At 44.0% G+C, this 27,524-nt stretch overlaps 2 protein-coding genes across 4 annotated transcripts in view; one reads left to right on the top strand and one right to left on the bottom strand.

Annotated features, from left to right (window-relative positions):
• The window catches only part of LOC140200037 (cohesin subunit SA-2-like), a 153,328-nt gene that overhangs the window by 115,882 nt on the left and 9,922 nt on the right, over positions 1 to 27,524 (top strand). For 2 of the 3 annotated variants that reach the window (XM_072262689.1, XM_072262690.1), the window contains exons 26-30: positions 6,112 to 6,236; positions 13,653 to 13,754; positions 18,733 to 18,881; positions 19,004 to 19,132; positions 21,694 to 21,896. In XM_072262689.1, the coding sequence (XP_072118790.1) occupies positions 6,112 to 6,236; positions 13,653 to 13,754; positions 18,733 to 18,881; positions 19,004 to 19,132; positions 21,694 to 21,896 (708 nt within the window). The remainder of the gene's footprint in view (positions 1 to 6,111; positions 6,237 to 13,652; positions 13,755 to 18,732; positions 18,882 to 19,003; positions 19,133 to 21,693; positions 21,897 to 27,524) is intronic. The other variant, XM_072262691.1, reaches the window with a different exon arrangement.
• ppp2r3b (protein phosphatase 2, regulatory subunit B'', beta) overlaps positions 18,005 to 27,524 on the bottom strand; it is a 134,072-nt gene continuing 124,552 nt past the window's right edge. Inside the window, exon 17 of the transcript XR_011886550.1 lies at positions 18,005 to 19,109. The gene's annotated coding sequence lies outside the window, so the exon portion shown is untranslated. The remainder of the gene's footprint in view (positions 19,110 to 27,524) is intronic.

Raw genomic sequence — 27,524 nt, 5'->3', positions numbered from 1 at the left:
GACGCTGCTTGACCTGTCGAGTTCCTCCAGTGCTTTGTGTGTGCTACTTAGAGACAGGCACACATCCCACCCACCTGGCTTCGCTTGTCACCTTCCAGCCTGTTGTCCTTCCCCTCCCTCCACCTTCTTTTTCCGACTTCTTCCTTCTTTTCCAGTCGCGATGAAGGGTCTCAGCCCAAAACATTGATTCTTTATTCCTCTCCATAGACACTGCCTGACCTGCTGAGTTGCTCCAGCATTTTTAATGTGTTGCTCTGGATTTCCAGTATCTGCAGAATCTCATGGTTTACCTTTAACCCCAGGACAGGCCTTCAGACTCCAGCAGGATAATCATACCTTAGAATTTTCTTTCACCAGTCAAACAAGTTGATGTTGAATTCATTGACAGTTGTTTGAGTTGCACTCATCCAGGCATGTGGAGAATAGTTTATCATGGCTTGGACTTATGTATTCTGTTTACAGCAAAACTGTACGAAGATTATAATTATTTCTTACTAAATTTGAAAAGATGCTTGAAATGCAAGCAACACACATCAAAGTTGCTGGTGAACACAGCAGGCCAGGCAGCATCTCTAGGAAGAGGTACAGTCGACGTTTCAGGCCGAGACCCTTCGTCAGGACTGTACAGTCGAAATGCTGCCTTGTGTAATGTGTCAAACAACCACAAGATGGCAGTCACATTCCACCCTACCCTCTGATCTCTGCCCGTTGCTGGACAAAAATTCAGAATCAAAACCAAGTTTATAATCACTGACATATGTCGTGAAATTTGTTGTTTTCTGGCAGCAGTGCAGTGCAATGCATAAAAAAATTAATAAAGTTCCATTAAGAAATATAGTGAGCAAAACAAGAAAGGAAAATAGTGAGGTGGTGTTCGTGTGTTGTCAGCCTCCTGTCCCTCCTCCCTGATGGTAGCAATGAGAAGAGGGCATGTCCTTTATGGTGAGGGTCCTTAATGATGGATGCCTCCTTCCTGAGGCACTGCCTCAACAATGCTAGGGTTGTGTCCATGATGGAACTGCAGTTCTGCATTTTTTTACAGAAGAAGGTCACTTCTTCTTCCAAATATTATGGTCCAGTGGAAGAGCTGTATTTGCATTGTGACTGTTCTTTAAATGAAATAAAATTGGAGGTGACATTCATTTAACAATGAATGCCAGCTTTGGTAGCAGACATCTCCAGGAGATTTCCCTTCATGGTACAGCTTTCATAAGATTTCCCTCTAATTAGACTGATCTTTAGCTGGTGGATCCCCGGGGATCTGTTGACTGGCTGCAGTCTGCCTGTCGGTGCGTTCACACTTTCTACACTTTGGCACTGCAGTGTGGAGTCACAGGATGTGGCGCAGGTCAGATGCCACAGCAGATGACCTCTTGCTTCACCCCTGGACTTGGCACTCAGATCAGTGGCTACATTGAGCTGGGAGGCTGGATACACACCCTCGCTGATCTCTTGCCTTTATGCTGGGCAAGGCAGGGACATCAGACACGGGTTCGTTCATTGCAACTGCTGGAAGTCTGACGTCAGAATCAGAATCTGTGCTGAAGTAGATGAGTGGTTAAGAGTCTATCTTATCAAAGTAGTTTGTTCATTATGTGCCTTGTCGTAATGACGTGGGCAATCATGGTCTTCCGTGACCATGATAGTTCTTAGCAAATTTTTCGACAAAAGTAGTTTGCCATTGCCTTCTTCTGGGCAGTGTCTTTACAAGACAGGAGACCCCAGCCATTATCAATACTCTACAGAGATTGTCTGCCTGGTGTCAGTGGTCACATAACCAGGACTTGGGATGTGCCCCAGCTGCCCATACGACCATCCACCACTTGCTCCCATGGCTTCACGTGACCCTGTTCAGAGGGGAGGTGGGGCTAAGCAGGTGCTACACCTTGCCCAAGGGTGACCTGCAGGCCAATGGAGGGAAGGAGCACTTCACACCTCTTTTGGTAGAGACATGTCTTCATTCCGCCATCCTATTGTTCTAGGTGACCGTTCGATAGTCTTATAATAATGGGATAGAAGCTGTCCTTGAACCTGGTGGTATAAGCTTTCAGACTTTTGTATCGTCTGCCTGATGGGAGGCAGGGAGAAGATCGAATGTCCGGGGTGGGCAGGGTGTTTGATTATGTAGGCTACATCACCGAGGCAGCGAGAAGTTTAGAATCAGAATGAAGTTTATTATGTAATAAAACTTTATGTCATGAAATTCATTGTTTTGCGGCAGCAAGACATAAAAGTAATTATAAGTAACGAAATAAGTGAAGAGTGCGAGAGACGAATAACGAGATAATGTTCATGGCTTCATTGACTGTTCAGAAATCTGATGGTGGAAAAGAAGGAACTCTAGCTAAAGTATTGAGTGTGTGTGTCTTCAGACTTCTGTACTTCCTCTCTGATGGTAGTAGTGAAAAGAGGGCATATCCTTGATGATGAGGATCCTAAATGATGGATGCCACCTTCTTGAAGCACCACCTTTTGAAGATGATATTGGAGAGAATTATGGTCATGATGGAGCTGTTTGAGCTTACAACCATCTGCAGCCTCTTGTGATCCTGTGCATTAAGGCCTCCATCGCAGGCAGTGATGTTACCAGTCAGAATGCTCTCCACAGTACATCTGTAGAAATTTTCAAGAGATTAAAATGGAAAGAAGAGTTGATGCTCTAGAGTCTTAAAACAGAAAAAAGGGAGCTGATTGAGGCTCTCGAAGTGCAGATATTAATTAAGAGGTGTGGGGGGGGGAGGTATGTTCAATCTGCACCTCACTGAATCTCCTGTTTACCATTTTGCTGAATTTTAGTTGATTTTTCACTGGTGAGTTGGCAGAAGTTGCTGCAATTAACTTCCTTTCCATCTGGAGAGCAGTATGAAGTTTATTGTCTGGACTTGGCATGGATTAGTGAATACTAAAGAAAGCTCCCTCAATAACACCGTGGAGATGGAAACTTGAAACCTCCTGACAGACATCTCATTTTGTCCTGGGCAGCAGTCGTATGAGATCATGTGAAAAACGTAACGCTGGTGGTGGGGTTGGTCATATTGGACTCGTTGCCAGTAGCTATTTTGTGAGTGACTGATTTCCTCATGGAATTATCCTTTGGTGAAGGTTTAGATTAGGATTTAACAGAGGATATAAGCGGTTCAAAGGAACTTTATTAAAGCACAGCTCAAGAAAATTGTGAGAGAAAGTATTTGTGCCTTTTCAAGAGATAAAAATCTTTGTATTTGACAGGAACTTTTGCAAAGCACAGATGCAAAATCTGCTCCTGAATGTGTGGTGACACTTGAGGTCTGCCCTCAGCACATCCTTGCGTGTGTTGGTTATTAACAAAAATAACACATCTCAGTGAGTGTTTCGATGCACACATGACAAATTTTAAATCTGAATCTGAATGTGAAATCTGAAATATTGGTCTAGTTTAATGGCGCAGAGTCACCCAGACTCAGCATTGAAACAAGCCCTTTGGCCCATCCAGTCTGTGCTGACCATTAAGCACTCATTTATACTAATCTGATATTACTCTCCCCATTCTCATCATCTGCCCCAGATCCTAACAGTGACTTACACACAATTTATGGTTAAAGTTCAAAGTACATTTATTATCAAAGTATGTATACTATATGCAACCCTGAGATTAGTCTCCTTACAGGCAACCACAAAACAAAGAAACCCAATAGAACCCATTTAAAAAAAGACCATCAAACATCCAATGTGCAAAAAAACACAAATCATGCAAACAAGAAAAGTAAGTAAGTAGCATTCACAACTGAAATTCAGGAAAGTGAGTCCACAGCCATCAGGGCCGGCTACCCACATGTCTTTGGGATGTGGATGGAAACTGGCGGAACCTAGTGTTTGTAGGGAGAACATGCAAACTCCACAAAGACAGCACCAGAGGCTAGGATTAAGGCTGGCTGGAGTTCTATTAGTTGTGCTACCACTGTGCCATCTACAAGGGTTTAAACTCTAGGGATTGTGGTTGCTTCACATCCACCAATAAATCTGGTAAAAGATTCAGGAGAGAAGTATTTGCAAAGGACATAATCAGAGTAGAGATTTCTCCAAGACTTGACAAGCACGTCCTCTCTGTTCACCTCCGTCAATCTTAGCTTAGCCAAAGAAACTTCAATAGAATTACTTCCCAATGGGAAACCAAACAGTGGGAGACTAAGCAAAGGCAGCATACGTAGACTGCCAGAATTCTGCTTATGCCCTACTTTAAATTTAACAACACGCTTTACAGACAGCTGAATGGGACTCCAATGGGTTAGCCTATCTCTGGGTTTATAGCAGAGGCCGTCGTGCAAAAGTTAGGAAAGACGATGCTGTCAATTATAAACCCTAAAATTTGGGTCTGTTATGTCGATGATAACTTTGTCATAGTAAAATGCAGTGAAATTGAATTAATTTATTAACTAATCAACGTAAGTGAGGGGAAACTAGCAATCTTGGACGTGCTTGTCCATAGAAACACAGACATCACTTTGGAAACTTACATTTATCGTAAGGGAACACATACAGAACCATCACAGTAACCACCCAAAAGCACACAAAAAGGAGTATCAAAACTTTGCTCTGAACACTGCAGCACGGCGGGGCTAAGGGATAAAAAGGAGAAACGTCTCTTTAAGGTATTCACATGAAGCAGATACCCACGTAACTTCATACGTAGATGCCCATGAGGTTGGCAACGCACCAATCAGGAAATGAACAAACGGGTTGTCCGTCCATACATTCAAAATATCTCAGAAGTGACAGCCCGACTGCTCCAAGAACATAGAATTTTGGTCGTGCGTAAACCAACAGCAACACTGAGGAGAGTACTCTGCAGACCTAAAGCACAAACCAAGCTATTGGACAAGAGCAATGTGATCTACAAAATCTAAAAAGGGGACTGCAGAAAATATTACATTGGTCAAACTGGGAGAAAACGCTCCACAAGGATCCATGGACATCAACTGGCTGTCAAGCAGCACGACCAACTCTCCCGAGTCTCTACCCACGAAGGTCGAGAGGGGCACCAACTCGAATGGGCATCAGTGAAAGTCAAGGGCAAGTAAACATGCGGCATGCAAAAGAATTCCTAGAAACGTGGTTTTCCGCAAATAGTTCTGTATGCAGACGTGTAGACCTCAATCTAGACCACAACGTACGAAGTTCGCCACACAGTCAATTCTCCCCATATCAAAATTGAGTTTCTGAAATGATGACTAATCAACTGATTGAAAAGTATATAACGGTCAAGCATTCGGAGAACAATCACAATCAACAGCGCACTGATGATGTCTCTGCATGGTGATGGAACGCTTGCAAGTAAATTACCAAGATCGAAGGACAACGCAAGCGAGTAGCTGTCTACTACATGAAATAGAGAAGCCAAAGAAAGATGGAGCCTGGCACAATACAGCCTCCTTTAGATCATAGAGATAAAGAATACTCCGTAGATAAGAGTAATCCAATTAGGAAATATTTATTTAATACTGTAGTAAAATCAACTATTGAGAAAATACTTGTTCTGAACAAAGAAGCTAAGAAGCTTCCAGAATAATACTTTGGACATCCATTAGAGGCATATTAAACTGTGATGTACATAAAAGCTACTTAACACACAAGCAGATACTTGATTGTTAAACTGCAAAGGACAAGACAATTAAAATTAAACAGTCGGATGCAACGGTGTGGAATGAGCTGCCAGAGGAAGTTGTGGGTGTGAGTTCAGTTGCAACATTTGGATAGGTACATGGAGGGGTAGAGTATGGAGAGCTATGGTGCAGGTGTGGATAGATGAGTCCAGGCAGAAAAGCAGGTCGGCACATACTTGATGGGCTGAAGGGCGTGTTTCTGTGCTGTACCACTCTATTACTCCATTAGCCACAACTCATAGACATTACTTATGCACACGGAGTGCATGGAACGCCCTGCCGGGGGTGGTGGTAGAGCCAGAGATATTAGGGGCATTTAAGAGTCTCTTAGGTACATGAATGAGAGAAAAATGGAAGGTTGTCTAGGAGGGAAGGGTTAGGTTGTTCTTAGAGCAGGCTAAAAGGTCAGCACAACATAGTGAGTCGAAGGACCTGTGTTGTAATGTTCTGTACTCTCTTGATTTCATTACAGATGAAGAAGGCAAAGTGGGTGCTTTGCACAAGAGGAGGAACCTCCTTGCAGCCTTCTGTAAGCTGATAGTGTTCAGTGTGGTGGAGATGGACATCGCAGCCAACATCTTCAAACAGTACATCAAGGTAAAGATTTTCACTTTATCAACTCATTTAAGGGACGAGAGTGCTGTTGGCAGGGTTAACGTTAAGCGCTCAACCCGCACAGTCCTCGTGAAAGCAGAGGTGATCTGCTACCTTGAGCTGCTGCAGTTTCTCTGTGGAAGGTTAAAGTGGGCCAGGCGTTCCAACAATTACATCCAGTGTCCATGGAGTGGAGGGGGTAGACACAAGAGATTCTGCAGATGCTGGAAACCCAGAGGAACATGCACACACAATGCTGGAGGAACTCAGAAGGTCAGGCAACATTTATGGAGAGGAATAAAGAGTTGACATTTCCAGTTGAGACCCTTCATCAGGACTGGAAAGGAAGGAGGAAGAAGCCAGAGTAAGAAGGTAGAGGGTGGGGATGAAGTATGCTAGAAGGTGATAGGTGAATCCAGGTGAGGGAGAAGATAGGTGGTGGGGGAGAGGGGATAAATGAGAACCTGGGAGGTGATAGGTGGATAAGATAAAGGGCTGAAGAAGGAAGGAATCTGATAGGAGAGGAGATGGATCACAGGAGAAAGGGAAGGGGGGCATGACACCAGAGGGAAGTAATAGGTAGGTGACAAGAAAAGAAGGGGGGAGCCAGAAAGGGAATGAGAAAGGAGAGAAGGAGTTAGCGGGGGGTGGGGGGAGAAATTCATAGATGAAACTTTTACTGAGGTGGTCACACCCAGAGTGCCGGCTTTAGGCAGTAGAAGGGTGACCAGCTGGGGAGGTAAGGAGAGTAAGCAGTTAGCGCAGTGGTCTTCCACAGGGTCGCTGTTGGGGCTGCTTCTTTTCACATGAAATATCAATGCTTTTGGATCACAGAATTGACGGCTTTGTGGTCAAGCTTGCAGACGATACAAAGGTAGATGGGGGGTCAGGTAGTGTTGAGGAAGCAGGGAGTTTGCAGAATGATTTGGACAGATTGGGAGAATGGGCAAAGAAATGGCAGGTGGAATATTGTGTAGTGAAGTATATGATCATGCACTTTGGTAAAAGGAATAAAGATGTAGACTGTTTTCTAAACAGAGAGAATATACAAAAGTCAGAGGTAGAAGGGGACTTTGGAGTCCTTGTGCAGGATTCCCTGAAGGTTAACTTGCAGGTCGAGTTGATGGTAAGGAGGTAAATGCAATGTGGAGCACTTACGCTGCTTGCAGGGATAAGTGCCAAGGGGGATATCATTTGAGAGGGACGAATGGACAAGGGAATCAGGGAGAGAGAGATCGCTGCAGAAAGCAGAGGATGGGTTGGGAGAGTGGTGGAGGTAAATCGTAAACAGAAGGAAAAACACACACAAAATACGGGGTAAACTCAGCAGGTCAGGCTGCATCTATGGTGGGGAATAAACAGTCAACGTTTCAGATCAGGACCCTTCATCACTACTGGAAAAGAAGGGGATCAAACCAGAATAAGATGGCTTCTTCCCCCTTCCTTTCTAGTCTTGATGAAGGGTCTCGGCCCAAAACATCTATTCTTTACTGCTGTCAATACTGCCTGGTCTGCTGTTTCTCCAGCATCTTAGGTAGATAGATAGATACTTTATTGACTTCAAAGGAAATTACAGTGTCACAGTAGCATTACAAGTGCACAGATATACAAATATTAGAAGAGAAGTAAGAAAGAATAAAAAAATAAGTTACCTCAAACAGCCTAACAGGAGGGGGTCATCACCTCCCCAGCTACAGGTTGACTCATTATAGAGCCTAATGGCCGAGGGTAGGAATGACCTCATGTAGCGCTCTTTGGAGTGGTGTAGTTGTCTTCGTTTATTACTAGAAGTGCTCCTCTGTTCAGCCAAAGGGGTATGCAGGGGGTGAGAAACATTGTCTGGAATTGCCAGGGTTATCCGTGGGGTCCTTTGCTCTACCACAGCCTCCAGTGCGTCCAGTTTGACTCCTATAACAGAGCCAGCCTTTCTAATCAGTTTATTGAGCCTGTTGGCATCACCCATGTTGATGCCATTGCCCTGGCTCACCACCACATTGAAGATTGTACTGGTGACAACAGACTGGTAGAACATATGGAGGAGAGGCTGACATACTCCAGCAGGACTTCTGTCTGCTCAGGAAGTAGAGGCAACTCTGGCTCTTCTTGTACACGACTCTGTGTTGGTGCTCCACTCAAGTCTGTCATCCAAGTGCACCCCCAGGTACTTGTAGGTCCTCACCGCATCCATGTCCTCACCATCAATAGTAACAGGGAGCAGTACAGGCCCAGTGTTCCTGAAATCCTTCACCATCTCCTTTGTCTTACTGATGTTGAGCTGTAGATGATTCAGCTTTCACCATTTGACAAGGTCCTCTACCAGGGCCCTGCATTCATCCTCCCATCCTCCCTTTATACACCAACTATTGCTGAGTCATCAGAGAATTTCTGCAGAAGACATGACTCAGTGTTGTATGTAGATTCTGGGGTATACCGGGTAGACTGGAAGGGAGGTAATACAATCCCCTGTGGGGCCCCAGTGCTGCTTATAGCCATGTTTGACACACATAGCTCTGAAGCCACACAAACTGCGGTCTGCCAGTTAGGTAGTCCGTTATCCAGGATACAATGGAAGTGCCAATCTGCATTTTGTGTATAACCCTCTATTACTGACCTTCGAACTTATGGTTATACCCCTTTGAACTAGTCTTCCCCCACTGGGAGGAAGCTTTTGTATATCTATTGCATAATATTTTAAATTACTCCATTGGGTCACTGTTGCACACTCCAGGAAATGTAAATTGAATACAAGGCCGCCTTCATCATCAATCTCTGCAAGTCTTGGAATCATTTTGACAAATCGGGACTGGTGTGAGCATTACATCTAGATAGGAATCGACCGTAGCTTTGTACTCACCTTCAGGCCTTTACCTCTTCCTCTTCCTATTTCACTGCCTCCCCCACCCACCCACCTTCCTCCTCACCTGATTTCACCGATTATCTTATCACCTGCCAGCTTGTACTCCTTTCCCTCGCCCCCACTATGTTATTCTGGCTTCTTCCGCCTTTCTATCCAGATCCGAAGAAGGGTCTCGGCCCGAAACGTTGACTGTATATTTCTCTCCATAGATGCTGCCTGACCTGCTGAGTTCCTTCAGCACTTTTTTTTTGGGTATTACTCTGGATTTCCAACATCTGTACAATCTTTTTGTGTTTTGCCAGTGAGATCTGTCTTCTTCAGATAAATAACAGCTGCCTAATGAAAAAGCAAATATGAACACTGGCTCATGGAAAAGCAGAACGATTAGATACCAAATAGAATTTCCTTTTCTTAGGCTTACAATGATCCTTGGAAAAGGATACATGTCTAAATATAGCACTTGAACTGCTCTCACTGCAGTTTGCAGCATATAATTTCCTTTTATGCAACGTACTTTTGAAATGACTTAATGAACTACAGATTTCACAAGCTTCTGAAGGACTCGGTGAACTTAACCCTCAAGCAGCAGGTACAGCACCTTTAAGCCGATGAAGGTCCGTTGCCATGGCTGGAAATGAGGTGGGGAGGGGGGAGGGGGTAGGGGGATTCTAACCCAGCAGAGGGTTGAGTCCCCCTTCTACCCAGCACCTTGTTAGCAAGTGTGCGGTCCCTGGAGATGAAAATTGAAGACCTAAACGCAAGGGTGGTGTATCGCAGAGAAATGAGAAATTGTTATATTCTGTGTTTTACTGAGAGATAGCTTACTCAGAGTATGCTAGATATGGCGATCAGACCTGAAGGTTTCTCGTTTCACAGGACGGACCGAACTGCTGATTCAGAGAAGGTGGAGGTCTGTATTTCATGATAAATTCTCTGTGCTGCTCTGATGCGGCAGCTTTGTCGTACTTGTGTTCCCCCGACCACAAACACCAAACAATCAAATGCTGACTATTCCATTTACCGAGAGAGTTCTCCTCCATGTCTGCAGTTCACATACCACCAGCGGCCGTCTCGAGTCAAGCGCTTGAGATACTGCATGATGCCGTCACCAAACAAGCAACAGTCCATCGTGATGCGTTTCATATTATAGTCATAGTCATTCTTTATTGATCCCGGGGGAGATTGGTTTTCGTTACAGTTGCACCATAAATAATTAAATTGTAATAAAACCATAAATAATTAAATAGTAATATGTAAATTATGCCAGGAAATGTCCAGGACCAGCCTATCGGCTCAGGGTGTCTGACTCTCCAAGGGAGGAGTTGTAAAGTTTGATGGCCACAGGCAGGAATGACTTCCTATGATGCTCTGTGCTGCATCTCGGAGGAATGAGTCTCTGGCTGAATGTACTCCTGTGCCCACCCAGTGCATTATGTAGTGGATGGGAGACATTGTCCAAGATGGCATGCAACTTAGACAGTATGCTCTTTTCAGACACCACCGTGAGAGAGTCCAGTTCCATCCCCACAACATCACTGGCCTTACGAATGAGTTTGTTGATTCTGTTGGTGTCTGCTACCCTCAGCCTGCTGCCCCAGCACACAACAGCAAACATGATCGCACTGGCCACCACAGACTCGTAGAACATCCTCAGCATCGTCCGACAGATGTTGAAGGACCTCAGTCTCCTCAGGAAATAGAGGTGGCTCTGACCCTTCTTGTAGACAGCCTCAGTGTTCTTTGACCAGTCCAGTTTATTGTCAATTCGTATCCCCAGGTAATTGTAATCCTCCACCATGTCCACACTGACCCCCCGGATGGAAACGGGTCGCCGGTACCTTAGCTCTCCTCAGGTCTACCACCAGCTCCTGAGTCTTTTTCACATCATAGTTGTGGATTTCAATCAGGCTTGTTTGAAGAAAACCCTGCCCAATTGCCATCAGCATATTACCTGTAGCATCAGAGGTCCCATCACACTAGTCCACTACTGTACTATGATAAGGAATGTCTACTGTTCCATGCCCAGACTGCATTTTGGTAAATGTGATCACTTGGCTGTCCTTCTCCTACCTGCATACAGGCAGAGGCTAAAGAGCAAAGCTCCAGAGATTAGGACAACGAAGAGATAGCTGCAGGAGGCAGAGGAGCGCCTATGGGATTGTCTCATCAGTGGACTGGACCATGTTCAATGATTCATTTGTGGAGCTGAGTGAATGCACCATGGTTGTCACGGATTTTATAAAAACAGTCGTCAACAACTATGTCCCCAAAAAATTATTCAGAGTCTTTTCCAAGCCTAGGATGAACCATGAGATCCACAATCTGCTGAGAGCCAAATCGGAGACATTCAAGTCTGGCTACTGAGAAAGTTACAAAAGGTCTAGGTAAGGTCTCCGAAAAGCCAACTCACAGGTGGTGGCAATTCCGGACTAGACTTGAATCATGAAAATGCTTGACAGTTGTGGCAGAGCTTCGGCTCTATCACCTCTTACAAAGTGAAATCAAGCAACATGGGTGACAACAGAGCTTCACTTCCAGATGAGCTCAGTGCCCCCTGTGCTCGCTTTGACCATCAAAACATCACAAACGTCCACAGCCCCCGATGATGCTGTGACATCAGTCTTAGGCTGGCGAGAGAACATCCTCCAGGAGGGTGAACCCACAGAAAACATCCGGCCCCGATGGGGTACCTGGCCGAGTACTAAAGATCTTTGCTGGAGTGTTCACTGAGATCTTTAACCTCTCACCTTGGCAGTCTGAGGTACCTACCTGCTCCAAGTAAACTTCTATTATACTGGTGCCTAAGAAGTACACGGTGACCTGCCTCAATGACTCTGGACCAGTGGCACTTACATCCACAGTGATGAAGTGCTTTGAGAGGTTGGTGATGAAACCTATCAGCTCCTGCCTAAAAAGTGACTTGAATCTGCTCCGATTTGCCTACCGGAACAACAGATCACAGCAGATGCTATTTCATTGGCTTTTCATTCAACCCTGGACAGTGAAAATGCATACATCAGAAGGCACTTTATTGACTACAGCTTAGTGTTCAATAATCCCCTCAAAACTAATCAATAAGCTTCAAGACCTTGGCCTCAAAACCTCCTTGTGCAATTGGGTCCTCGATTTCCTCACTTGCAGACCCCAGTCGGTTCAGATTGATGACAACATCTCCACAATCTCCAACTGCATAGGTGCACCACAAGGCTGTGTGCTTAGCCTCTTGCTCTACTTGCTTTACATTTATGACTGTGCGGCTGAGCACAGCTCCAATGTCATATTTAAGGTTGCTAAAGATTCCATTGTCGTAGGCTGAATCAAAGGGGGTGGTGAATCAGCATATAGGAAGCAGATTGAAAACCTGGCAGTGTGGTGCCACAGCAAAAACCTTTTACTCAATGTCAACAAGACATTGACTTCAGGGGGAGGAAACTGGAGGCCCGTGAGCCAGTCCTCATTGGAGGATCAGAGGTAAAAAGGGTCAGCAACTTTAAATTCCTCAGTGTTATCACTTCAGAGGACCTGCTGGGCCCAGCATGCGGGTGTAATTGTGAAGAAAGTATGGCAACACCTCTATTTCTTTAGAAGTTTGTGAAGATTCAGCACGACATCTAAAATTTTGACAAACTTCTGTAGATGTGTGGTGAGCAGTATATTGACTGGATCCATAACAGCCTGGTATGGAAAACCCAATATCCTTGAATGGAAAATCCTTTAGAAAGTAATGGATATGGTTCAGTCCATCACGGGTAAAGCCCTCCCTACCACTGAGCATGCCTACATGGAGTGTTCTTGCAGGAAAGCAGCATCCATCATCAAGGACTCCCACCACACAGGTCATGCTCTCTTCTCGCTGCTGCCATTAGGAACAAGGTTCAGGAGCCTCATAACTCACACCGCCAGGTTCAGGAACAGTTATTACCTCTCAACCATCAGGCTCTTGAACCAAAGGGGATAACTTCACTCAGCTTCACTTGCCCATCACCGAAATGTTCCCACTACCCATGGGCTCACTTTCCAGGACTTTTCATCTTATGTTCTTGATATTTATTGCTCATTTATTATTATTATATATTTGCATAGCTTGTTGTCCTTTAAAGACTGATTGTTCACCCTGTTGGTGTGCTCTTTCGTTCATTCTATTATGGCTACTGAGAATGCCTGCAAGAAAATGAATCTCAGGGTTGTCTATGGTGACATGTATATACTTTGTTAATAAATTTACTTAGAACTTTGATTCCTGACTGCACAGGGACATCTTTCCCACTCACAAAACAGCCTCGCCTATGGCTTCATAATTAATTTTGTTGATTTAGTGATAAAATCAGCAAATAGTTGGTAAATTAATCTCCTATTGTTACGTGTAGCAAAGTGCAGTGAAGAAAACATTGTTTTGCACACCATCTCAAACCGATCATTTCATCACATCAGTACCCTGAGATAATACAACGGAAAAGCAATGCAGAATATAGTATTACAAGTTAGTAAATGATTATTAAGTTGGTTTATTACTTTCAGATGTACTGAAAGTCCAAACTAAAAATGTGTCTGTTTCTCACTAGTATTACAACGACTATGGAGACATCATTAAGGAAACACTCAGCAGGACGAGGCAGAATGACAAAATACAGTGTGCAATGACTTTGATTCACTGCTTAAAGCAGGTGAGAATCTCTTATGAAATCATTTGAGATCACCAGACTATGTTTGATGTTGAAAGAGGCAGCAGTTCATTCCCCACTTGCAGTGTATCCCTAGATAAGACCATAAGATATAGGAGCAGAATTGGGCCATTTGGCCCATCAAGTCTGCTCTGCCATTTCATCGTGGCTGATCCATTTCCCTCTCAGCTCCATTCTCCTACCTTCTCCCTGTATCCCTTCATGCCCTGACTAATCAAGAATCTATTAAGCTCTGCCTTAAATATATCCAACGACTTAGCCTCCACAGCTGCTTGTGGCAATGAATTTCACAGATTTACCGTTCTCCAGCTAAAGAAATTCCTCCTTATTTCTGTCCTAAAAGGACGTCCATCTGCTCTGAGGTTGTGTCCTCTGGTCTTAGGCTCCCTCACTATAGGAAACATCCTCTGCACATCCACTCTGTCAAGGCTTTCAACATTAGATAGCTTTCAATGAGGTCACCCCTCATTCTTCTGAATTCTAGTAAGTACAGGCCCAGAGCCATCAAAAACTCCTCATGTGACAAGCCGTTCAATCCTGGAATCATTTTTGTGAACCTCCTTTGGACCCTCTCCTGTGTCGGCACTTTTTGTTCATAGATAAGGGGCCCAAAACTGCTCGCAGTACCCAGAGTGAGGCTTCGCCAGTGCCTAATAAAGCCACAATCACATGAAGTTACCTGCATTTTTGTAATCATTTTCCTGCACAAGGATATGAACACTAGCTTACACACTGCACTAGGGAAGCAGGTTTCTTTTCCTTGTGCAATCATTGTGATCTAATGGGCTGCAAGCTGGTTGAGCTGCTGCCTCAACACCCCACAGATCCAGTTTCAGGTGCTTTCCGTGTGGAGTCTGCATGTTCTCTCTGTGACTGCATGGTTTTTCTGCTGGTATGCTAATTGGTTACTGTAATTTAGCCATTAGTGTAGGTTAGTGATCAAAAACAAGCAAAAAGGAATCCTTAGTGTAGGTTAAAGATAAAAAGAACCGAAGAGGAGTTGATGAGAGGGAACGAGTTGGAGGACTACAGGGAGATAGTGATGAGTTTGAGTACAGAGAGGAAATTAAGAACCTGGTGGCATGGTGCGAAGACAATAACCTATCCCTCAACGTCAGCAAGACGAAGGAATTGGTTGTTGTCTTCAGAAGGAATAGCAGACCGCACGACCCAATTTACATCGATGGTGTGCAAGTGGAACAGGTCAAAAGCTTTAAGTTCCTTGGGGTCAATATCACAAATGACCTGACTTGGTCCAACCAAGCAGAGTTCACTGCCAAGAAGGCCCACCAGCACCTTTACTTCCTGAGAAAACTAAAGAAATTTGGCCTGTCCCTAAAAAAAAATGCACCATAGAAAGCATTCTTCTAGGGTGCATCACAACCTGGTATGGAAGTTGTCCTGTCCAAGACTGAAAGAAGCTGCAGAAGATCGTGAACACGGTGCAACACATCACACAAACCAATTTCCCGTCCGTGGATTCACTTTATACAGCACACTGTCGGAGCAGTGCTGCCAGGATAATCAAGGACACGACCCACCCAGCCAACACACTTTTTGTCCCTCTTCCCTCCGGGAGAAGGCTCAGGAGCTTGAAGACTCGTACGGCCAGATTTGGGAACATTTTCTTTCCAACTGTGATAAGACTGCTGAACGGATCCTGACCGGGATCTGGGCCGTACCCTCCAAATACCCGGACCTGCCTCTCGGTTTTTTTGCACTACCTTACTTTCCATTTTTCTATTTATGATTTATAATTTAAATTTTTAATATTTACAAATTTTTGCTATTTTTAATGTTTTAAATATTTAATATCTGTAATCAAGGGAGTGGGAAGCGCAGAATCAAGTATCGCTGTGATGATTGTACGTTCTAGTATCAATTGTTTGGTGACAATAAAGTATAAAGGTGAAGAGACCCTTTGGCTTGTGCTGTCTATGATCCATTATGGACCCAAGGATTCAAAGGCGTCTTTATGTGCATATGTTTAAGGTTACATTATCTGGGAGCAGGTACAACTTTAAATTGAAAATATAATTGAAAAGGGATAAAAATGGCTGTAGAGAAAGACTGAAGGAGCCTGCACCAGCCTGATGGGCTGTTTGTCTTCTTCCTAGCAGGAATATTTGCTGATTCAACTTCCACAGCTGAGCGCAGTTGAATTTCTTGCTGGATTACTTACCATGCTGAGAACGGGATAAATCTCTGCAGTCATAAATGTGTGCAGTGATTTTTGTTTTGTTGTATAAATCCTGGAGATGTGAGCAGCACCCAGCAGGCCAGCGGTCCATTCTCCATCACCCACCTTTGGGTAGGTGGTGCTGGGAGCTCATAAGCTCTAGAACATCTAGTGAAGCTACTCGCAGTAATTCAGCAACTTTCTGATGAGACATAGAGCAGGGAATGCAGCACAGTACAGGCCTTTGGCCCACAAAATTGTGCCGACCTTTTAGCCTACTCTCAGATCAAATTTCCATTCTACACAGCTCATGATCATGGGCCTTGACCCAGACGTTGACTGTATATTCCCTTCTATAGATGCTGCCTGACCTGCTGAGCTCCTTAAGCATTTTGTGTGTGTTGCTCTGGATTTCCAGCATGGGCAGAATCTCGTGTCCCTAACCCTCCATTTGTTTGCTTCATCCATGTGCCTACATAGGAGTTTCTTAAATGTGTCAGCTTCAACTATCACGGCTGTCTGGAATGCTGGGCAGTATATTCCAGTCACCCACCGGTCTCTGTGTAAACAAAAACCTACCTTCGACAACTCCCCTGAACTTTCCTCCAATCATCTTAAAAGGCTGTCCTCTGGTATACGTCATTGCTGCCCTGTGAAAATTGCATTGGCTGTGTGTGTGTATATACATGCGTGTGTGCTAGGGTAGATCATAGTTCTTGCAATCTTTAATTTACGAGGGGTGATTGATAAGTTCGTGGCCTAAGGTAGAAGGACATGGGTTATTAACTTAAAACTTCCTGCAAAAAAAAAAAGTTGAACTGCACGTGCATGTAACGAGAGCTGTATAACTCATCTCCTTCTACCTTAGACCACGAACTTATTAATCACCCCTGCTGAGGACCACTTTTTGGAGGTCCGAGATGCCAACTTCTACAAAGAAGGGATCCGTATGCTCCACGACTGCTGGACTAAGTGTGTACATGTAGGAGGGGACTATGTTGAAAAATAAATGTGCTAGGCTTTCTAACATTGACTCCTTCTACCTTAGGCCACAAATTTATCAATCACCCCTCGTATGTCCAATCTTAATGTGACTTTCACTTATTTTAACAAAAAGCAAGGCAGATTGTCAGAGTCTTTATACTAAACGGTATAGATTTAATGTTAGAGGGGGGAAGTTCAAAAGAGATTTGCAAGGTAAGTTTTTTTACACAGAGTACTTGGAACATGCTGCCAGTGGAGGTGGTAGCAGCAGAAACGATAACAATGTTTAATAGATGTTTAGGCAAACTTGTGAACAGGCAGGGGACAGAAGGACTATGCACAGGCAGATAGGATTAGTTAAACTGGCATTATGGTCAGCACAGTCATGATGGGCTGAAGAGCCTGTTCTTGTACTGTACTGTTGTATGACCATGTGAATTACATTCTCTAAATGACAGACACTTTCAGCCCGAAACATCGGCTGTTTATTGATTTAGATGCTGCCGGACCTGCCAAGTTTCTTGTGTTTGTGACCAGCTGTTTTACCTGTTACCCACGTACTCGATTGCAACTGAGATTTGCAGGCGCTTGCCTTGTTCTGAAACACGTCCTTGCTCGGTGCAGTCAATGGGCGCCACTGTCGCGTAGCGGTTAGCACAATGCTGTTGCAGCTCGGGCGTTCCGGAGTTCGGAGTTCAATTCCGGCGCTGTTCTGTAAGGAGCCTCTGTACATCCTCCCTGTGTGGAATGCATGGGTTTTCCCCGGGTGCTCTGGTTTCCTCCCACAGTCCAAAAAGATGTACCAGGTCGGTTAAGTTGCCATTATAAATTGTCCTGTGATTAGGTTAGAGTTAATAAGGGTTTGTAAGGTTGATGGGTGTGGCTCGTAGGGCTGGAAGGGCCTTCTCTGCACTACATCACTAAATAAATTAATAAAATAAATCAATTAATCTTTAAACTCAGCCAGTGCTGGCAATGCCTAATTTCAACTTCTATTTACTCTTTACTTTTTAGTTAAAGTTTCTCATAAACACGTAGGTTGAAATTGAAATTGGTTTATTATTGCACAGGTACCAAGATACAGTGAAGAGCTTGTCTTGCAAACTGTTCATACGCATCAGATCATCGCACAATACATTGAGGTAGAACAAAGTAAAAGAAGAAAAATAATGTAGAACAAAGTGTAACAGCCACAGAGCGAGTGCAGTGCAGATAAACAATAAGGTGCAAGATCATAATAAGGTAGATTGCGAGATCAAGAGTCCATATTATTTACTATAATAATCTTTAATAGTGGGGTTATAGCTGTCCTTGAGCCTGGTGGTACGTGCCTTCAGGCTTTTGTATCTTCTGCCTGATGGGAGACGGGAGAAGAGAGAATCCCCAGGGTGGGTGGGGTCCTTGATAATACCGGCTGTTTTACTGAGGCACCAGGAAGTGTAGACAAAGTCCATGGAGGGGCGGCCGTTTCCCAAGATGTGCTGAACAGTGCCCACACCTCTCTGGAACTTTTTGCAGTCACGTGCAGAGCAGCTGCCATTCCAAGCCGCTACGAATCCAGAGAGGATGCATTCTATGGTGCATCAATTAAAAATTGTTAAGGGCCAACGAGGACATGCCAAATTTCTTTAGCCTCTGAGGAAGCTGAGACGTAGCTTTGGTTGCTTTTCTTAAAATTAATTTTCTTGCAGTTGACAGGATGAAGAACCTATCAAAAATACCATTTTGTAATTCTACAGTTAATTTTGAGTTGGAAACTTTGGCTTTATGTTTTCCTTAATTCATTTGTCACTACAGCTGTTCAGTGAACTGTTGCAAGCTCAAGGCTCCAATGTAACCAGATGGTTTCAGCCGTTCATCAGTATAAAGGACTTGGCCAGGCGCTTCTCGCTGACCTTTGGCTTGGACCAGTTGAAAACCAGGGAAGCAATGGCCATGTTGCACAAGTACGTCTCTTCCTATTTCTTCTGTCTTGTTTACGAATAGTCATTCTGCCTTTAAGAATTATTTTTATATTACCATCTTGTACTTTCGTTTCTGACCCGTTGCACATCATCTCTTTTGACAGAAACGGCATTGAATTTGCCTTCAGCGATCTCAATGCAAAGGGTAAGAATCAGCCTCCCCCTAATCTGCCATTCCTGGATATCTTGAGTGAATTTTCCTCAAAGCTGCTGAGAACAGACAAGAAAACAGTGTAAGTGGAGCAATTATTCTGAGTTTATAACTGGAATTTCTGTTATCTCTCTTTATAGAAGAACATGGTCATCCAGTCAGTACATAGAACTCACAGCACTACTGTGACCATCTCCACTCAAGCCCAATATAGACTACAAACATTCCACAATGATGATTTTTTAATATTTCTTTACAGCATTGCAAGTACAAGCCCAGGACATGAATGCCATGGAAATGAGTCTTTGTTTTGCAGCAGTACATTAAATGATGAATATAAATGACATAAACTCAAATTAACATAAATTATCATAATATACAGTGAGTAGCAAAATTGTTTAAGATGTTGGTGAGGTTAATTCCCGAGAATGCAGGAGAATGAGGGGAGATCTTATATACAGTACTGTGCAAAAGTCTTGGGTAAGCTAGATTATTTAATCTGGTTTCAGACAGTATGGCATCCACAGAGCCTTGATCTCAACATCATTAAGGCTTTCTGGGATTAGCTGGAGAGATAGAAACAAGCAAGACAGCTAAAGTCTGCAGAAGAACTGTGACAAGTTCTCCAAGATGCTTAGAACAATCAGCTGGCCAATTTTCTTCATGACAGTGTACCTAAGAGGGTTGAAACACTTTTAAAGGCAAAGGGTGGTCACACCAAATACTGATTTTATTTAGTGCTATTTATTTTACTATTTACTGCTCTTTATAGAAATTTTTTGATATATAGAGACTTTTCATTTTATTATTTTTGGAAGTATCATCACTTTACGGAGTTTTTTTACATCCACCTTATTATACTTTTGCACAGTACTGTAAATTTTACTCTCTCGCAACTTTCACTTGTGTCATTGTGTTTATTTTAGAGTGATAGAGTCGTACAACACTACTAGCTAGAATCAGGCCCTTTGGCCCATCTAGTTCATGCCAGCCTAATTTATGCCTGGTCAAACAATAGTCCTCTGACTGCCTAGTCAGACCATGCACCCAGAACACAGCCGATCTAAATTTCCCTTAAACGTTACGGTTGAACTTGCATTTACCACTTCAGTGGGCAGCTCTTCAACGTTTGCACTGCCCTCCGACTGAAGAAGATCCCCTCATGTTCCTATTTCACCTTTTACCCTAAACTTATAAACAAAAGTACATCTCAGGAAGGAATGTTTAAACTGTGGTTTGTCAGGAATTTGGCTTATCAGATTGTGCTGTAAAATTATAATTGGGGCTTCAGAACACCAGGGGGCAGGTAATAAACACAAGGAATACTGGAAATCCAGAATAACACATACCAAATGTTGATGAAGGGTCACAGCCTAAAATATTGACTGTTTATTCCTCTCCATAGATGCTGCCTGACCTGTTGAGTTCCTTCAGCATTTTATGTGTGTGTTACCCTAAGCCGATCCTCCAGGGACCACAAACTTGATGTTGTGTTTTGAAGGCTTGCATGTCTCAAAGACCCAGAGAGCTATGTTGGCTGGAGTTAGGGCTTTATGCTTTGGCTCTTGGTAGGGTCACCTGTGCTAAACAGGTCAAAAGATAGAGGCCAGGCCAAGAGTGGTCCACTGGTCCTCCAGGTTTGGAGGTTCATCTCAGGGCTACCAACCTTGACTGGTAAAACAAAATTGTTACGGAAACAGCAATGAAGAATCCTTCTACATCTGAGTGTGATGGTATTCCTGAGTCTCCAGCTGGGACTTGCATGACTGACAGTAGTGAAAACTGAGAGGAAGCTACTGACATGATGAAGGAAGAGCTGAACACCACCAGAGAGGGAGGACCCTCATTGTTGCCCTAAACACCAGCTCATTAGGGGCAGTAACTAAATAATTTTAAACCTACGACCTCTCAGTCCAGTCCCACCCAACCTGCAAGCATTCACCCTGTTTCTACTCCTCATAACTCTGTAAACAAGTCAATCCCACTCATCAGCTCAAGTTGATTATCTTGTGCACAGGTACGGTGAGATACAGCTACAAAGAAAAACTTGTTTCAGAGGCCTGTAGGTAAAGACTATGCACAAAAATATGAATTATACATCAAATTATACTATATAGAGATAAAAAAAGACCGTGTAACAACAGGACCTTAGTACAAGAAAAAAATAAACAAAGACACTAGTGAAGACAAGTCCCTAGTAGTTCACGAGGTGATCCGTTGTGCTCTGTTGCCGAGGGTTGTGGCGGTCTGTTCACGAGCCTGCAGCTTGTAAGAATGTAGCTGTTTCTGAACCTGGTGGTGTGGGACTTCAGTGGTATTTCCTGCCCGAAGGAGGTGGTGAGAAGAGGACATCACCCAGACAGATGCATGAGACAGCACTTCCTGCAGATGCTAGCTGTGATAAGAGGGCCGTGCCCCTGAAGGTTGGGGGTGACTCTGGTAATTGTTGGGAAATACAGTGGAATACGAGAGAGATTTGGATAGGTACATTGATGGGAGGGGTATGGAGGGCTATGGTCTGGGAGGAAGTCGATGGGATTAGCCAGATCAATAGTTCAGCACAGAGTGCTGTAGTGTACTGTGACTGTATGACTTTCTCTTTAATGGCTTTAATGGCTTTGACCACTCTTTTCTTCCTCTCAGACTCAATTACCTGGAGAGATTCATAACAGACCAGATGTTAGCAGAGGGTGGAGAGGGGTGGCTCCCACTCGTCTCATACAAGCGGTCCTTGTTGGACACCAGGGACGATGAGACAACTTCCACAAGTAGTGATGACCGGAGCCCACCATCACCAGCACAACACAGTTCCAAAGCAGCATCCCTGAAAAGACAACACCAAACGGGTGAGTTGAGCGAGGCTACGCCACAACTGTGCAGCGTGCTGGTGAGGCATCACCTAAAGTACCACATGCAGTTCTAGTCTCCCTACCTAAGGAAAGATGTACTGGCTTTGATGGCAGTACAGATGAGGTCCTGCAGGTTGGTTTTGGAGATGAGGGGTTTCACCCACGAGGAGAGATTGAATCGCCTGGATTATACTCACTGAGATTCAGAAGAGGTGATCTTTTAGAAAGATTATGGTAGAGATTAAGATAGAGGCAGGAAAATTGTTTCCACTGTAAATTGAGACTAGAGCCGGGGACATAGTCCAAAGATTCAAGGGAATAGATTTAAGATGGAAATGAGGAGAAACTGCTTTTCCCAGAGAAGAGCGAATCTGTGAAGCAGTAGAGGCTACCTCATTAATTAAAACACAGTTAGATATGATTTTGCATTGCTGGGAAATGAAGGGTTGTGGGGTAAAGACGGTAAGTGGAGCTGAGTCCACAGCCTGATCAGATATGATTTTATTGAATGGTGGAGCAAGCTCGACAGGCCAGATGGCAGACTCCTGTTCCTATTTCTTATGCTCTTATGAAAGCACATGTCGAGAAACGAGCTTTGTATTTCATTTTGACTGAGTTGTAGGGTGTAGCTACCAAAGTCAAACTGATTGTCACATACACAGGTGCAATGAAAAACTTACCTGCAGCAGCATCATTAAAGTGGCACTCACAGGGAAAGCATAAATAGTACAACATTATACCAGAAAGAGTACAATTGGGGGAAAAAAAGTAGGTAGGCATGGTAGCATGGTGGTTAGCAGAAAACTTTACAGTAACAGCAATCCAGGTTCAATTCCTGCTGCTCTTCGTAAGGAGTTTGTACACACTCCCCATAACTGTGTGGGTTTCCTCCGAGTGCTCGGGTTTCCTCCCACAGTCCAAAGACTTAATGGTTGGTAGGTTAATTGATAAATTGTCCTGTGATTAGGTGAGGGTTAAATTGGGGTTGCTGGGCGGCACGACCTGAAGGGCCAGAAAGGCTTATTCCACGCTGTGCCTCAATACGTGAATAAATGAATCAGTAAATGTTACGAGAAGAACGCAGGAGATTGGGAATGAGAGGGAGAATAGATCAGCTACGATCTATTGGCAGGGCAGACTCAATGGGCCAGATAGCCTAATTGTGCTCCTATGTCTTCAAAGGTTCACTTATTATCAGAGCATATATCCAAATACAACTCTGATATCTGTCTTCTCCAGATAGCCACGAAACAAAGAAAGGACATGAAAGTCATCCAGAACCCCTCCCCCACACAAAAAAGAAAGGCATCCTGATCATGAACTCCCCCTTCCCCCCCCCGCACAAAATGGAACAGGAACATCAACTCCCAAAATACAACCCTCCCCACACAGAAAAATGAATAGAACACAACCGAACATCAACCCCGAAACACCCTCCCCTTGCACAACAAAACAGAAAAGATTTTGGCTATAAAAAGACAGAATATAAAAACTGTAAGTCTGAAAAATTCCACAGTCCATAAACGCAATAGTCCAATCCATAAATGCAGAACTCACTCAACCATCCTACAATATCACCGACATTCATCAGAAGAGAGGGACATCACAAGAGGCAGAGAGGCCTAACCGCCTGCCACAGTGAGCCACACAGCGCTAGAACGCTCACAGATTCCTTCTCCAGCAGCAATCAAAAGTCCGGCAGTCAGCGCTGAACTTTCGCTTGCCTTCCGCATTCGTCTCGATGTCCCAATCTTCCTTGAAGGTTTAATCAGTGATTAATGGATGCTTTAACTGATGAAATGGGGTCAAACATCGACTTGCGCTGTCTCAAAGTTTCTTTGCATCGAAGCCGTCCTAGTTTGCGCTCGCTTTCTGGAACCTTCCCAGACACAGCAAAGCGATGGCTCACTCAAACCATCTTCTAACTGTAAACGGTGGGCTCTAACAGTCCCAGAAACACACTTAAAGTGAAAGACAGACATAAAAAAAGTGAAGGAGACATTTTCATGAGCTATCTGGAAGGTGTTGACCAAGGGAGCCTTGTACGCTAGTGCCGTCTTATGGTCTTATCTGGAGGTTTTAGTGAGCTGCTTATAAGCCGTGGTGTGCATCACTTTGATCCACTGTATCTGTGCTGATGATCAGCACCTTTCTACACTAATCCTGTTTCCCAGCCCTCGGCCTATAGCCTCGCATTCCATGGTGACAGTTATTAAATATTGTGAGGGTATTGTCCTCCATTGCCCCCTTAAGTAGTGCGTTCTCGACATTAATCATACTTCATATGAAAATATTTTCCTTAAGTACCCTTACATCTCCTAATCCTTGTTGTAAATCCATGCCCTTGGGTTATAGATACCTCTGCTAATGGTCAAAGTTTCCCACTATCTATCCTGTCTACAGTATATCCTTCATTTTATATAATTAGGTCAGTCTTCAACCTTCCCTGCTTTGGGGAAAACAAAACCAGCCTATCTAGCCTTTCCTTGCAGCTAAAGTACTCTATCTCACACAAAATCTTGGTAAATCTCCTCTCCAGCGCAGTCATGTCCTTCCTATAGTGTGGTGATCAAGACTGCACACAATTCTCCAGATTTGTACTTTTGAGTCCTTATAAATTGTACATCATTATACAAGAAAGAACACAATTAAAACAAAACAAAAACAAAAAAAAAAACATTTATATACTCTTTATTCTTTGTCTTGGCCAATGAAAGAAAATATCCCAAATGACTTCTTTCACACTTCATCTATCTGTGTGGCTGCTTCTAGCGATCTTTAGACATGTACCACAAGGTCCCTCCATTCCTTAGTAGTAAAATCCTACCATTCATCTGATTTATCAACTTTCAGAATTAAATTTCAGTTTGTGTTTCCCTCCCTATCTTACCAACTTGTTGACATCACTCTACAGCTGAAACTATCTTTCTCAATATTTTTGTGTCATCTGCAAACGTGTTATTAAACTGACTACTTTCCCATCCACATTGTTACGTTACAATATATTGATGTTTCTTCATCATGGCTGGGTCTATATCCTGGAGCTCCGTGCCCATTGGCACCTTTACCACATGAACCGCGGCACTTCCCCACTGTGGCTTACAGTCATCTTTGCAAAGGTGATGTCAGCCATTCCCACATCCTGTGAATGAATGAGTCATAAAAATACATTCTATCTCTCCGTTCAATTACCCTGTTAATTACTGACATGGGAGTAATGATTGAAGACTTTGATAATGCTGGATCCTCAGTGTAATTTGGAGTTTTATGCCCATAAGACATAGGAGTAGAATTACTAGAATCCTAGAATTAGGATCGAGGCACGACAGCAGAGGCGCATAGGCGTCAGCGAGTCAGACCAGCAGAAAGAATTTAAAATGAATTAATTTGTTCTTCAGCGGTTTGATCGAGGTGAGGCTGAGCAGGTGCGTGGACGTCAGCGAGTTAGACTGGCAGGAAGAATTTAAAAAAGAGACAGCTTTATAGAACGGGTGTGCGAGTAGAGGGAGTCAGAGTAGGAGGGCTTTGGCTCAATGAGGCTTTGGCGATAATGGGTCGAGGTGAGGTAAGTTACTTGTGAAGAATAGGAATAGGAAGTAGGTCTGCGAAGTATAGGCAAGTAGTCACACTGGGGCCTCAGGAGACAGATAAGTGGGTAACAGGAGCGGGAAGGGCAAGAGTCGGATACTAGAGAGTACCCCTGTGGCTGTCCCCCTTAACAATAAGTACTCCTGTTTGAGTACTGTTAGAGTGAGGGTGACGACCTTGCTGGGGAAGCAACAGTAGCTGTGCCTTTGGCACAGAGTCTGGCCCTGTGGCTCAGAAGGGCAGGGAAAGGAAGAGGATGGCAGCAGTGATGGAGGACTCTACAGTTAGGGGGTCAGACGGGTGATTCTGTGGACGCAGGAAAGAAACACGGATGGTAGTTTGCCTCCCAGGTGCCAGGGTCCGGGATGTTTCTGATCGCATCCACGATATCCTGAAGTGGGAAGGTGAATAGCCAGAGGTTGTGGTACATTTTGGTACCAATGACTTGGATAGGAAAATGGAGGAGGTCCTGAAAACAGACTACAGCGAATTAGGAAAGAAGCTAAAGGGTAGCTTCAAGGGTACCACAAGGGTAGTAATCTCAGGATTACTGCCCGTGGCACGTGACAGTGAGTATAGGAGTAGGGTGAGGTGGAGGATAAATGTGTGGCTGAGGAATTGGAGCAGGGGGCAGGGACTCAGATTTCTGAATCATTGAGACCTCTTTTGGGGCAGATGTGAACTGTACAAAAAGGATGGGTTGCACTTGAATCCAAGGGGGACCAATATCCTGGCAGGGAGGTTTGCTAAGGCTATTGGGGAGAGTTTAAACTAGAATTGCTGGAGGGTGGGAACCGAACTGAAGAGACAGAGAGGAAGGGGAAGCTGGCTCATAAATAGAGGAAGCTTGCAGACAGTATGTGAGGGAGGATAGGCAGGTGATAGAGAAGGGATACGCTCAGACTGATTGTTTGAGAAGTATCTATTTTAATGCAAGGAGTATTGTGAACAAAGTGGATGAGCTTAGAGCGTGGATCAGTACTTGGAGCTATGATGTTGTGGCCATTACAGAGACTTGGATGTCTCAGGGGCAGGAATGGTTACTTAGAGTGCCAGGCTTTAAATGTTTCAGAAAGGACAGGGAGGGAGGCAAAAGATGTGGAGCATGGCACTGCTGATCAGAGATAGTGTCACGGCTGCAGAAAAGGAGGAAGTCATGGAGGGATTGTCTACTGAGTCTCTGTGGGTGGAAGTTAGAAACAGGAAGGGATCAATAACTCTACTGGGTGTTTTTTAAAGACCACCCAATAGTAACAGGGACATTGAAGAGCAGATAGGGAGACAGATTCTGGAATGGTGCAATAATAACAGGGTTGTCATGATGGGAGATTTTAATTTCCCCAATATTGAATGGCATCTCCCTAGAGCAAGGGGTTTAGATATGGTGGTGTTTGTTCGGTGTGCTGAGGAAGGTTTTCTGACACAATATGTAGATAAGCCTACAAGAGAAGAGGCTGTACTTGATCTGGTATTGGAAAGTGAACCAGGTCAGGTGTCAGGTCTCTCAGTGGGAGAACATTTTGGAGATAGTGATCACAATTCTATCTCCTTTACCATAGCATTGGAGAGGGATAGGAACAGACAAGTCAGGAAAACGTCTAATTGGAGTAAGGGGAAATATGAAGCTATCAGGCAGGAACTTGGAAGCATAAATTGGGAACAGATGTTCTCAGGGAAATGTACGGCAGAAATGTGGCAAATGATCGGGGATATTTGCGTGGTGTTCTGCATAGGTATGTTCCAATGAGACAGGGAAAGGATGGTAGGGTACAGGATCCGTGGTGTACAAAGGCTGTTGAAAATCTAGTCAAGAAGAAAAGAAAAGCTTACAAAAGGTTCAAAAAACTAGGTAATGATATGAATCTGGAAGATTATAAGACTAGCAGGAAGGAGCTTAAGAATGAAATTGGGAGAGCCAGAAGGGGCCATGAGAAGGCCTTGGCGAGCAGGATCAAGGAAAACCTCAAGGCATTCCACAAGTATGTGAAGAGCACAAAGATAAGACGTGAAAGAATAAGACCAATGAAGTGTGACAGT

The sequence above is a fragment of the Mobula birostris genome, chromosome 7, assembly GCF_030028105.1.
Source record: "Mobula birostris isolate sMobBir1 chromosome 7, sMobBir1.hap1, whole genome shotgun sequence".
Classification (NCBI taxonomy): domain Eukaryota; kingdom Metazoa; phylum Chordata; class Chondrichthyes; order Myliobatiformes; family Myliobatidae; genus Mobula; species Mobula birostris.
Note: the sequence above shows the minus strand (reverse complement) of the source record. Positions and strands in the feature narration are given on the sequence as shown.